Here is an 11,518-nt window from a genome sequence, read left to right as displayed (position 1 = left end):
AACAGGGGACCACAGATGGCCGCTTGCCGCAGACTTGGTCTCCCAGCCTGGAGGCCGCAAGCCTGAATCAAGGTGTCACGGGGCCTGGCTCCCCTGGAGGCTCCAGGGATGGTCCTTCCGGCCTCTTCCAGCTCCTGGGACCGCTGGGCTGTGGCCGTGTCCCTCACCCTACTCACGCCCCTAGCCTCTACCTCTGTGGTCACATGGCCTCTCCTTTCTCTGTGTCTGTGTCTCCTTTCTCTTCTAAGAACACCTGTCACTGGGATCCCTGGGTGGCGCAGCGGTTTGGCGCCTGCCTTTGGCCCAGGGCGCAATCCTGGAGACCCGGGATCGAATCCCACGTCGGGCTCCCGGTGCATGGAGCCTGCTTCTCCCTCTGCCTGTGTCTCTGCCTCTCTCTCTCTGTGTGTGACTATCATAAAAAAAAAAAAAAAAAAGAACACCTGTCACTGGGTTTAGAGTCCACCCAGATAATCCAGGATGCTCTCCTCTCAAAACCCTCACTCACTTCTGCAAAGACCCTTTGCTCCAGTAAGGCCACCTCCATAGCTGGCAGGGATTGGACGTGGATGAATCTCCCAGCCCACAGCAGGCATCACGCAGGTGTTTGCTGCTGTCAGCACTGCCACCACCTGAGGGCCTGGCATGTATGAGGCCTCACTAGTGGCAGTGGATAGAAAACACCAGGTAGGACCTACCCATGGGGTGGGGACAAGACAATCAGCATGGTAGGGAGACAGGGACATGCTGGGGACAGCTCCCAGGGAGGGTGACCTTTGAGGAAAACTGGCAGTTGTGTGTGTGGGGGGGGAAGGGGGCATCCGGAGACACTGAGGAGGGTCCCAAGGCACCAGCCCAGTGCAGGGGGAGCAGGCAAGGCGGGTGGCTGGCTGCATCCTGCAGAAAGACACCCAGCCACTGGGCCTGCAGGTTGCACACACTGCTCACAGTCTTAGGCACGGTGCAGAAATGCTGGGAGCTGGGGTATCATCGACCTCAGCCCGGGCTCTCAGGCTGTGCTGAAGGACTCGCCCTCCAGGGCAGGACACTCATGTTGTGGAAATGAGCTCGCAGCCATCTGAGAAACAGCGGCTCTGCGACATCACTTCTGACGCTGAGCCACGGTGAGCTCGGAGAGTCTCCAGCAGCTATAGAACACAGTCCACGGAAAAGGAAGTTCCTCGTCAGGAATGTGTCGGGCTACGTGGCTCTGCAGAACAAAACTGGGGAAAGTGTTTTAACCCCAAAGAATCTGTTGATGGCCAGGACCCCAGCCAGGGTCTAAAGCGGGCGTGTGGGTGGGAATGGGGTTGGGGCGTCCTTGTGAAGGGGGGCCAACCTCTATGGACCACCCTCAGCAACATCCACCCATCATGAGGTCCAGCCCCAAGCCAGGCACTAAGCTGGACACAAATGGTCCGTCCGAGAAGCAGAAAAACTGAGGCACAAGGTCACACTGCCGGAGAGGGTCAGGACACGCCCACAGCTCCTGCCTCACATGCGACTCTGCACTAAACCAAAGGACCCTGGGAGGAAGCACCACCTCAGTGGAACCGCCCAGAAGGTGAGGCCCCTCCTGGCTGGACTTGGGGTGCCCAGTGCCACTTCCTCCCCTCCAGGCAGCAGGCATGGGTGCAGGGCACCCTCTCGTGCAGGATGGGCCAAGGAGGAAGGCATGGGCCAGCCCACACTGAGGACATCTCTGAGCTCATCCTCTGAATGGGCAGCACACTCCTACCATTTCCAGGGAACTGGCTCGGACGCCCTCGGTCCAGCCAGCTGGGCCCCAGAGGACACAAGAGGACTTAGGGCCCAGGCAGGTGGTGAGTGCAGCTGCCCCCGTGGATCACAGAGAGGCTCCCAACAGCAGGTGAGAAGACTCAGGGCCCCTGCACCTGCTCCCCCCAGGGAGGAGACACTTTCCCGAGGACTCTGGGAGGTGGGCACAGGGATGGGGAAGCAGACGACGTGGCACTATTTAAAAGCTGGCGCTCTGGGTCCCCATATAGGTGAATGGGCAGGTGTACTGCTCTGAGTTCAAGAGGCGGCCCAGCCCAGCACCCCAGCCTCCCACCTCCTTCCAGGCAGTGCCCCCCCGCCCTCCCGGGCACAGCCGTGCCTCGCTACCACTTCCCTCTGAGCAGCAAAGTCTGGGCAGTCCCCTGGGTGTACATTGGGGACCTCTCAGCCCAGAGAGGGGAGGGTCACTGCCGTCACCCCAGGACACCAAAGGCCGACCCTGGTTGCTGGCTCTAAGGAGGAGCTGCCCTAAGCCCTGATCTGGGACGAGGCTCGAAGGGACAAAGGCGAGACCCCACTGGGCACAAGGGCAACCACAGAGTGTGCTGGTGACGATGCTTGGGGTGCGGGTGGGGAGCAGGAGGTGTTCAGAGCAGGGACAGAAAGAGGAGCTGGTCCCTAAGGGAGATGGGTCACAGGGAGGTGGGGATGGGGTCAGGGTGCCCAGGGCGGGGACACAGTGCAACAAAGGTGTGTGGGGGAACCCCAAGGGCACTGGGGAGCCCATCTCTGCCTCTGTCCTCCCTCCATCACTCTCGCACCCCACACCCCTAACCTGGAGCCAGGGTCTACATCTCTGGGCTGCAAACAAGGACCCTGTGGGTCCTGGGGGAGGGGCACGGGACAGGGAGGGGCTTCCCAAGAGCTCTCCCTGCCCTGGAGACCGTCCTGTCCCCACAGGGCCCCCACAGGGCCCCGGGCCTGGGTTGGGACAGGACTGGGGGCCTCCAGCTCCCGAGAGCAGCTGGTGGCAAACACTTGTATTAGCTTCTCCCCAGAGGACCCGGGGCCCTGCAACCTGTCACCACGGTCCCCACGGTCACCCCAAGCCTTCTGAGCAGCACCACATTCAAGCCACCGGCAACAGGAGTACCAGTGGTTTAACCTCTATCCAGGGGAGGCCAGGGGCTCCCTCAGCCCCCCAGCCACCTGCTGTCCCCACCACCACGTCCTTCTTCCTCCCTAACCAGCACAGCACGTGTCCCTGTGGCCATCAGTGGACACCACCTCGCAGACCCTCCAGGGTGAGGGACCTGGCAGGAGTGCAGGCCAGGCCCTCCTGTGGGAAGCCTGAGGCAGTGTCTCTGACGAAGGAGGCGGGAAGCCCCCAAGTGGGCCGCATGGGGGTCCCTTCACCTGCAGGGATTTGTCCCACCTAATGCTGACCTCTGCCACCGTGCAGGGTCCTATAAATCTTCTGTGCGTTCACTGGGTCCAGCTAGCCAGGGGGAGGCCAGGGTCCGCACCCCCCAGCACCCTGCCAGCCATCATCACCTCAGGCACCCTGCACCAGGCACCCCTTATGATCAAGTCTCCTCCTGCAGAGGTCACTGAGGCCTTGCAGGGCTAGGTGTGGGCCAGGGAGGGTGGCCCCCGGGGCTGGCACCCCGCGAGCTAAGCGATGCTTCCTGCCCACCCACCTCCTGACTCCCCCACGCCCCCTCCTCCCAGGGCCCACCCCCCGCCGAGCCAGCCAGGATGTTCGGGTTCTGGAGAGCCTTCACCAACGTGCTCTTCTACCTCACTCTGGCCATCGGCCTCGGAGGGCTGCTGGGCAACGGGCTCGTCCTCTGGCATCTGGGCTTCCACATCAAGAAGGGCCCCTTCTCCGTGTATGTCCTCCACCTGGCCGCCGCGGACTTCCTGTTCCTCGGCTTCCAGGTGGGCTTCTCCATCGCCCAGGCCGCCCTGGGCTCCAAGGACAACCTCTACTTCGCCGTCACCTTCGTGGGCTTCGCCGCGGGGCTCTGGCTGCTGGCGGCCCTGAACGCCGAGCGCTGCCTCTCTCTCCTCTTCGCCACCTGCTACCAGGGCCACCGCCCCAGGCACACCTCGGGCCTCGTCTGCGGCCTGGTCTGGGCCCTGACCCCACCGGCCGTGCTGCTGCCGGCCCACACCTGCGGCCTGCTGCGGGCCAGCAAGCGCCCGCTCACCTGCCTGCGGTACCACGCGGCCAGCGTCACGTGGCTGCTGTCCCTGGCCTGCGTGGCCTGCGTGGCCGGACTGGTCCTCTTCATCTGGGTGGCCTGCTGCTCACAGCGCCCGCGACCCCAGTTCTTTGGCGTCACCGTGGGCTCCGCGCTCCTGCTCTGCTTCTGCGGCCTGCCCCTGGTCCTCTACTGGAGCCTGCAGCCCCTCCTCAGCTTCCTGCTGCCCGCCTTCTTCCCGCTGGCCATGCTCCTGGCCTGCGTCCACGGCAGCGCCAAGCCACTCCTCCACTTCATGGCCGGCTGGCAGCCGGGCCAGCGCCAGCCCCTGCGGGCCCTGCTGCAGAGGTCCCTGGGGAAGCAGGCCCAGCGGGGGGCCCGCGGGCTGTCCCTGCCCATGAGCCTCATGTAGGGGCTTCCCTGGCCCCCCCCGCCCCCCCATCCTTCCCAGGTGACCCCCAGCCCCAGCTCACCAGCCCAGGGGACCTAAGGGCTGATCAGGGACAGAGCGAGGGTGGTGGTCCTGACCCCTGCAGCCCCTGGAGCCTGAGGATGTGGGGGAGGCCTGGGAGTGGGGACGAAGGGAGGGCGGGGACCGGCAGACTGCAGGCAGAATCCACTGGCCCAGCTCCTGCCTCCCCCCACCCTGCAGGTACCGGGGCTGAGGAAGGGTGGCCCCGCAGGGCCCAAGAAGGGGCTGGAGGGGTGGCTGCTGGTGCTGGGATGTCCGTGCTCCACGCCCACTAGGGCCGCGCTGTTGATGCTTCCTCCGAGGAGGGTGATAGAACCCAGCCTCGTCCTTTGCCCCCCACCAACGTCCCCCGCCCCCTGGGAGTTCCTCACCGGCCGCCAGAAGGTGCTGTGTCCTCACCTAAGCCACCCCCCCACCCGAATGTGCGCAGCAGGGAGCTAGCTCTCTGCAGGGGTGGGTGTGCGGAGCTTGGACTCCTGCCCTTCCGGCCCCACCCCCACCAAGGGCCCCGGACACCCTGCCACCCGCAGGGGTGCTCCAGCCCCCAGCCCCCGACTTCATCCTCATCCTCATCCTCCCCACCTCCCCGGTATCCTTAGCTCTCCCACCCATTGCCCCATCCCTGCCTGCTTCCTGCAGACCCTGCCCGGCGGGATTCACCCTGGGGCTTTCCCTGTGACAGTAGGGAGAGAGAGACGGGGAGGGATGGGGCGGAACTGGGAGGACAGAGGGAGGGGCACAAAGCCATGCTTTTTAGCTTTCAAAGTGCAAATCACTTTATGTCTTTTCTGACTATTAAGAAAAAAAGATAGTCCATGGTCATTGTCAAAACGTTGAAGCCCTACAGAAAATAGTGAAAAGATGAATCACCGAATCTCTTTGGAGCCAAAGGGAGACGTTTTGGGCGAGAACCCTCTGGCTACGTCTGTCTCCAGTAGAAAGAGACCCACAGAAACAGCAGCTGGTACCCAAAGGAGGACACCGAATGCACGCTAATTCTGTACCTGTCACAACAAAGCGTTTTACAAGCACAGATTTGTTTTAGAAAGTTATAAATGTTTTTCAGCAGAAAAATGATGCGTTGCTTGCTTTGGGGACTTCAGAGGGATTTAAGAAGTGGAAAGGAGGGTCACCTGTCAGCACTCACAACCCAGAGACACCGGCTTTTGCAGGTTTTCTGTGCCTCCCGGGAAGGGCGGGCTCTGGCCACGCCGCCAAGCCCCCTGCCTTCCCGTGACGCCAGCAGAGGACATCAGGGTCTGACGTGAGGCGGGGCCGGGAGCGAACCGTCAAGAAAGAACTCTTGAGATGATTTCAGTGCGAAAGGGTGGTTTTATTAAAGCCGGGGGACAGGACCCGCGGGCTGGAAGAGCTGCACGGAGGTTGGGCGGGATGGTGATCCCGTACTTTCAAGTTGGGAGGAGCAGGGTGTGGGAAGTTTCCAAAAGGATTTTCATATGTTAAAGAAGACCCCCGGGATCCTGCAGGTCTGGCCATTGTCAGGCTAAGAAGCTTTTGGCCGCTAGCACAGCGGTAACGTTAGGCAGCTGGGAGTTCTCGGAGGAAGGTCACTCTGTCTGGCTCTAGTGTTTGTCCCTGGGCTGCAGGTTGTAAGGACATTTAATTTTATCTACACGTCTTTTCCTTTTCTCCTTAGCAAGTCTAAAGGCCATCTTGCTGCTTGGGGAGGGTGGGTGCAGTTCCCGGAGCCCCAGCAGGTCGGGGAGTCTGCTTTAGGGGTGGGATGGGGTGGGGTGCAGAGGGGCTGTCCATTCTTGTGACGTTGCTTGTCATACCCCGAAGAGGGGTGTGGCCTCCTTGGAAGGCCCCAGAATAGGATGAGGGTTAGGGGCGTGGCTTCAGAGTTGAGGTGCCCCATCCTCCCAGCCCTAGGAAATAGCTGTGGGGCCCCATGTGGGGCCTTCCATCTGTGTGCCGGCAGGGACAGGTGGGGGGACAGGCTGGGACAGGCGGCTAGCAGTGTCTGGGGCGAGTGATAAACAGCCCAATCTAGACAGATGGGGAGCGCAGGGACCTCTGGCCAGGAACCCGCTGCTGCGTCGTGGGGATGCCAGCCTGAGCCCAAACAAGCCAGTAAGTGTCCTCCATCCTGGAGAGATGAGGCTGTCACGGCGCTGGGCTCCCATCCTGCTGGCACCTCTCTAGCTGTGTGACCTCCAGCAAGTCACCTGACAGCCCAGAGCCCAGGCTGCATCGGGGGCGGAGCAGTGTCTCCTTGCAGATCTGATCCAGAGCAACAAAGGCAAAGCAGCTTGTCCTGAGGAGAGGCGACCTCAGGTGCTATCCGCCTGTCCTGACCTTCAAGGCCAACTGCATTTCCTCCCAGATCCAGCAGAGCTGCAGATGTCCCCAGCCAGCCCTGACCTTGACACCCCACCCCACCCTGCAGCTCTCGGCACGTCCCACCCAGCCGTCAGTGGGCACCATGTTCTCTGGCACGCACCTGCCCTGGCTGAGCACTCAAGGTGACCACCTGGTCCAGAGAGGCTTCCCACCTTGTGTCCTGCATCCTTACTTGCTCACCTGTCCTTGTCCATGTACCTGGCTAGAAGGTGAGCTCCGGAGGTCAGGGAGCAGGTGGCTTCATCCACTGCATCCACTGCTGCCTCCCCTGTGCTGGGAGCTCAGACAGACAGAAGGAGGGGCTCAGGGAGCACTGACTGAACGATGGACAGGCAGAAGGGCGTATGGGTGATCACATATATGATACAGTCAAAGGATCAATGATCTGAAGTGCAACTCAGTGGAATCAGACTGGGCTGGCCCTGGGTTCTAGAACTTTCCTGGCCAGCCTGAATACTGACCGGGGCCTGAACCCTGAGCTGGACGTTGGTTACAGGAGGGCCCCCTGCAGGGTCCTGCCACCCCAGCCCCTCATGCCCCCTCAGCCATACTCTCCCCTTCCAGCCAACAGACATCATTAGAGCCAACCCCGAGGTGAGTGCTGGACGGGAACTCAAGATGCAGATGCATGGCGCAGCAGTTTAGCGCCTGCCTTTGGCCCAGGGCGTGATCCTGGAGACCCGGGATCGAGTCCCACGTCGGGCTCCCGGTGCATGGAGCCTGCTTCTCCCTCTGCCTGTGTCTCTGCCTCTCTCTCTCTCTCTCTCTCTCTCTCTCTGTGACTATCATAAATAAAATAATAAAATAAAATAAGATAAGATATAAATAAAATAAAATAAAAAATAAAAAAAGATGCAGATGCACCATGGTGTGGTCCCTGGCCACATGGACTTTGGGGTCTGGAGAAGGGATGGGCATGAACACTGTTCAAAGACAGCATGTGAGTGAGGGTTGTGCACTGAAGTGTCCAGAGGCTGAGGGAGGGCCCCAGTTTGCCCTTGACACTCCCAGCTTACCAACATTGCCCTGGTGCCAATAGAGTGTTCCTTTGTACTCCCAAGTGTCCCAGTGTGGATGACAAATCTCCTGGGTGCCCTAGTGTGAGGGAAGTGAGGAGGAGGGTCAGATATCCTCACTCAGAAGGCTGGGGGGCTTCCCAGAGGAGGGGGTATCTGCCTAAGCCTCCCAAAGGTAATGTGGGGTGAGGAGGAAAGGGCTGCCATGGATGGGGAGGCCTGAAGCACAGCACCTGCTGTGGAGAAGAGAAAGATGGGGACCTGACTGAAGCACGCTGGCACCGTTAGTGTAAATCAAGTGACTGTACGTGGTAGGTCTATCTCTGGACTCCGTTTCCCTGCTCCACTTGCCTAGCCTTATGCCAACACCACCCGAGTCCATCACTGTAGTGTGATAGCCTGTCATAAAATCACATGGTCCACGTCCTACAATGACAAGACTTGCGCTTCTGTATAAATTTTAGGACCAGCCTGACAATGTCTTCAAAAGTCTACTGAAAATTTTACTGAGATTGTGTTGAATCTATTCAATCATTCTCCAAAATTCATGGAGAACGGGCATCTTTACAGTAGGGAGATTTCCAATTAACGCGCGTGGTTTACTCCACACACGCCATTTATTTAAGTATTGGGTGTCTGCTGGTTCTCTTTTGTAGCGGGTACCTTGTTCATGCTTTGTAAAATCTGGTCCCACGTACCTGAGGTTTCGTGATGCTGCATGGACTAACCTCTGGAGTTCATTTTCCAATTGTTGGTTGACAGTTTGTTGGATTTTTTTTTTTTTAGGTTGATCTCGATTGGTTGTATGATCTAACAGCTATCCTGACAAATTGCTAAACGTACTAATTACTTCTAGTTGTCTCTCTGAAGATGATGTAGGAGTTCCTATGCAATGATCACACCATTTGCAAATCGAGATAGTCTTTCGACTTTCGGTGTTGTGCCCAAGATTGCGAATCCGACAAACCACCAAGGAGTCGACACCGATGCAAGCACACGAGGGTTTATTAGCAAGCTCGAGCTTGGGTCCAAGTGTGCCCAACACAGCAGGAGCAGGGACTTGGATCCCCAAGGGGGTTACAGCTGGGTTTTTTATAGGCTAGTCTAGGGGATTAGAAGGGGTGGAAGAATTTCTCCAAGTTCTGTTTACATTCTGATGTGGGGCTTTCAAGGGCATTGAGCTCTGTTCTCATTCTAATATGAGACTTTCTACCATGGGTGTGGGCTCTGTTGTCTTTCTGATATGGGATTACCTGCCGAGGACATTGAGGACATTCTGCAGTTCCCCCCCCCCCCCATAAAGTTCAGCTCTTATTCACAGGGACCTAAGATGGCTGTACTTGTGCTAATGCTAAACTTTAGGTGGGATGGCCTTGATCTTTCTCGGCCTCCACATCTGTTTTGGCCAAGACCTGTCACACCATGTTGAATAGAAATGGTAGACACAGACATCCTTTGCTTTACTCCGATCTTATAGGGAAGGTGTTTATTGTTTTACCATTAAACACAATGTTATCTATAAGCTTTTTTGCTTATGCCCTTTGTCTTATTGATGTAATTCCCATCTATTCCTAGTTTTCTGAGAGTTTGGGTTTTTATAAGTCGTGCACGGGTATTGAATTTTATCAAATACCTTGCTTCATTTATGAAGACAGCAATATAGGGGTGCCTGGGTGGCTCAGTCAGTTAAGCATCCGATACTTGATTTTCAGCTCAGGTCATGATCTCAGGGTTGTGAGATAGAGCCCCTCGTTGGGCTCCATCCTGGGCGTGGAGTCCGCTTGAGGATTCTCTCCACCACCACCACCACCACCACCACCACCACCACCACCCGCAAAGAAAAAACTAGAAACCTGATGCATGAAGACAACAATAAGGTTTACACAGATTCATTTCTCAAGGCTGACCCTGTGTTCCTTGGATAAAACCCCCTTGGCCATACTGTTATCCTCTTTACATATCAATGGACTTGATCTGCCAATATTGTAATGAGAGTATCTGCATTTATGTTCCTGAGAGCTGGTCTCTCACTCAGTTTCTGGGTAACGTCCTTGTCAGTTTGGGGGATCAGAGTTACCCCGTCTTGCTCCGTTCTCTGTAAGAGGGTGGCTGAGGCCAGGACTACTTCTCCAGAGGGGCCATCCAGGTCTGCAGTGTCTGTGAACAGGTTTTAGAACAAAATTTCAATTTCTTTAACAAATAGAGGGCTCTTCAGGTTCCCTTTCTTTTGCTCCCTTAGTTTCAGAAAGTCTTCTTTTTCAAGGAATGCTTCTGTTCCACCAAACAGGAATTTAGGAATTTAACCTAAAACAAGATACAACGTGCCCCATCCCGAACTTGTGAGTTACATCCACGTGCCTTCTCTTTTGTGCCTCCTGTGGGTGATCTGTGTTTTCTCTTGATGGTTCTTGTTCAGTTTGATCAATGTCATTAATCTTTTCAAGAAAACCAGCTTTTCATTTTACTGTATTTCCTCTGTCGTTCATCTGTGGTCTATTCTGTGGGGTTCCTGTCTATCTTCATCATGTCTTTCCTTCCACTCCCCGGGGGATTCATTCTTTCTGCTTCTTCTAGCTGCCTGAACTAAGTAGCTTCCATCATTTCTTTTGTATCTTTCCTGCTTTCTGGAAGGTGCATGAAAGCTAGTTTCCTCTTCAGGCGCTGCCCCACCTGCTTCCCGCCTATCTCGGTTCATTATCATTCGATTCAAAATACTTCTTAATTTTCTTTGTGATTTCTTTTAAAAGCGTGTCACTGGATTTCCAAATATCTGGAGTATTTCTATTTATCTCTTTGTTTTGTCATTGGTTTCTAACACAATTCCTTTGAGGTCTGAAAATATACTATCTGTCCTTGAATTCTTTGGGGTTCATTGAGACAGGTGTGTGGCTTGGCTTGTGGCCATCAGGGTGGGTGTTCCACATGCACGTGGAAAGACTGTACACTTGTCATTGTCAGTTGCAGTTTTCCAAAATCTTCCAAACTAGCTCGATTTTTAAAATAATGTTCAGTTTTCCTACATTCTTTTTTTTTTTTTAAGATTGTATTTATTTATTCATGAGAGACACACAGAGAGAGGCAGAGACATAGGGAGAAGGAGAAACAGGCTCCCTGTAGGGAGCGCGATGGGGGACTCAATCCCAGGACCCCAGGATCATGACTTGAGCCAAAGGCAGACAGTCTACCACTGAACCACTCAGGCGCCCCAGTTTTCCTACATTCTTACTGAGTGATTTTACTGCTTGTCCAACCAATTACTGAGGGGGGAGTGCTAAGATTTCCAACAGTGAACGAAGATCTGAATTTTTCCATTTATTTCTAACCAGGTTTTGCTTTTAGTATTTTGAACCTGTGTCATTAGACCCACAGTCATTTAGAATTATTAGGTGCTTCTTGTAACTGACCACTTTTTCATGCGAGGATCTTAAAATAAATCCAGAGATTATTATTAGCCCCTCCCACCTGAGCATGGAGACTTGTTTCCCTGCCTGGAGGGAGGCACTGCTAATCCCTTGGAAGAATGGGCCGAAGCAGACATGATGATGTGTGGTGCACACACCAGGTCACAAGAGACACTGTGGCTCTCTCCTTGCCCTTTCTGGTCACTGGTGCTGGGGGAGGTCATCCACCATGTCACACAGCCTGTGAAGATGCCCATGTGGCCAGGAACTAAGGCTAGGAGCTAGCGGCCAAGTGAGTGTGCCATCTTGGAAGTGGAT

General features: G+C 56.1%; 1 protein-coding gene across 1 annotated transcript; it reads left to right on the top strand.

The window, feature by feature from the left end:
* Positions 1 to 3,498: 3,498 nt before the first annotated feature.
* MRGPRG (MAS related GPR family member G) lies at positions 3,499 to 4,359 on the top strand. Its single transcript, XM_055309592.1, has one exon. It carries the CDS (start codon positions 3,499 to 3,501, stop codon positions 4,357 to 4,359), a length of 861 nt encoding a protein of 286 aa, XP_055165567.1.
* The last annotated feature ends 7,159 nt before the right edge of the window (positions 4,360 to 11,518 follow it).

Source organism: Nyctereutes procyonoides, unplaced genomic scaffold (assembly GCF_905146905.1).
Source record: "Nyctereutes procyonoides isolate TBG_1078 unplaced genomic scaffold, NYPRO_anot_genome, whole genome shotgun sequence".
Taxonomy (NCBI): Eukaryota; Metazoa; Chordata; class Mammalia; order Carnivora; family Canidae; genus Nyctereutes; species Nyctereutes procyonoides.
This window is presented reverse-complemented; position numbering and strand designations above follow the sequence as displayed.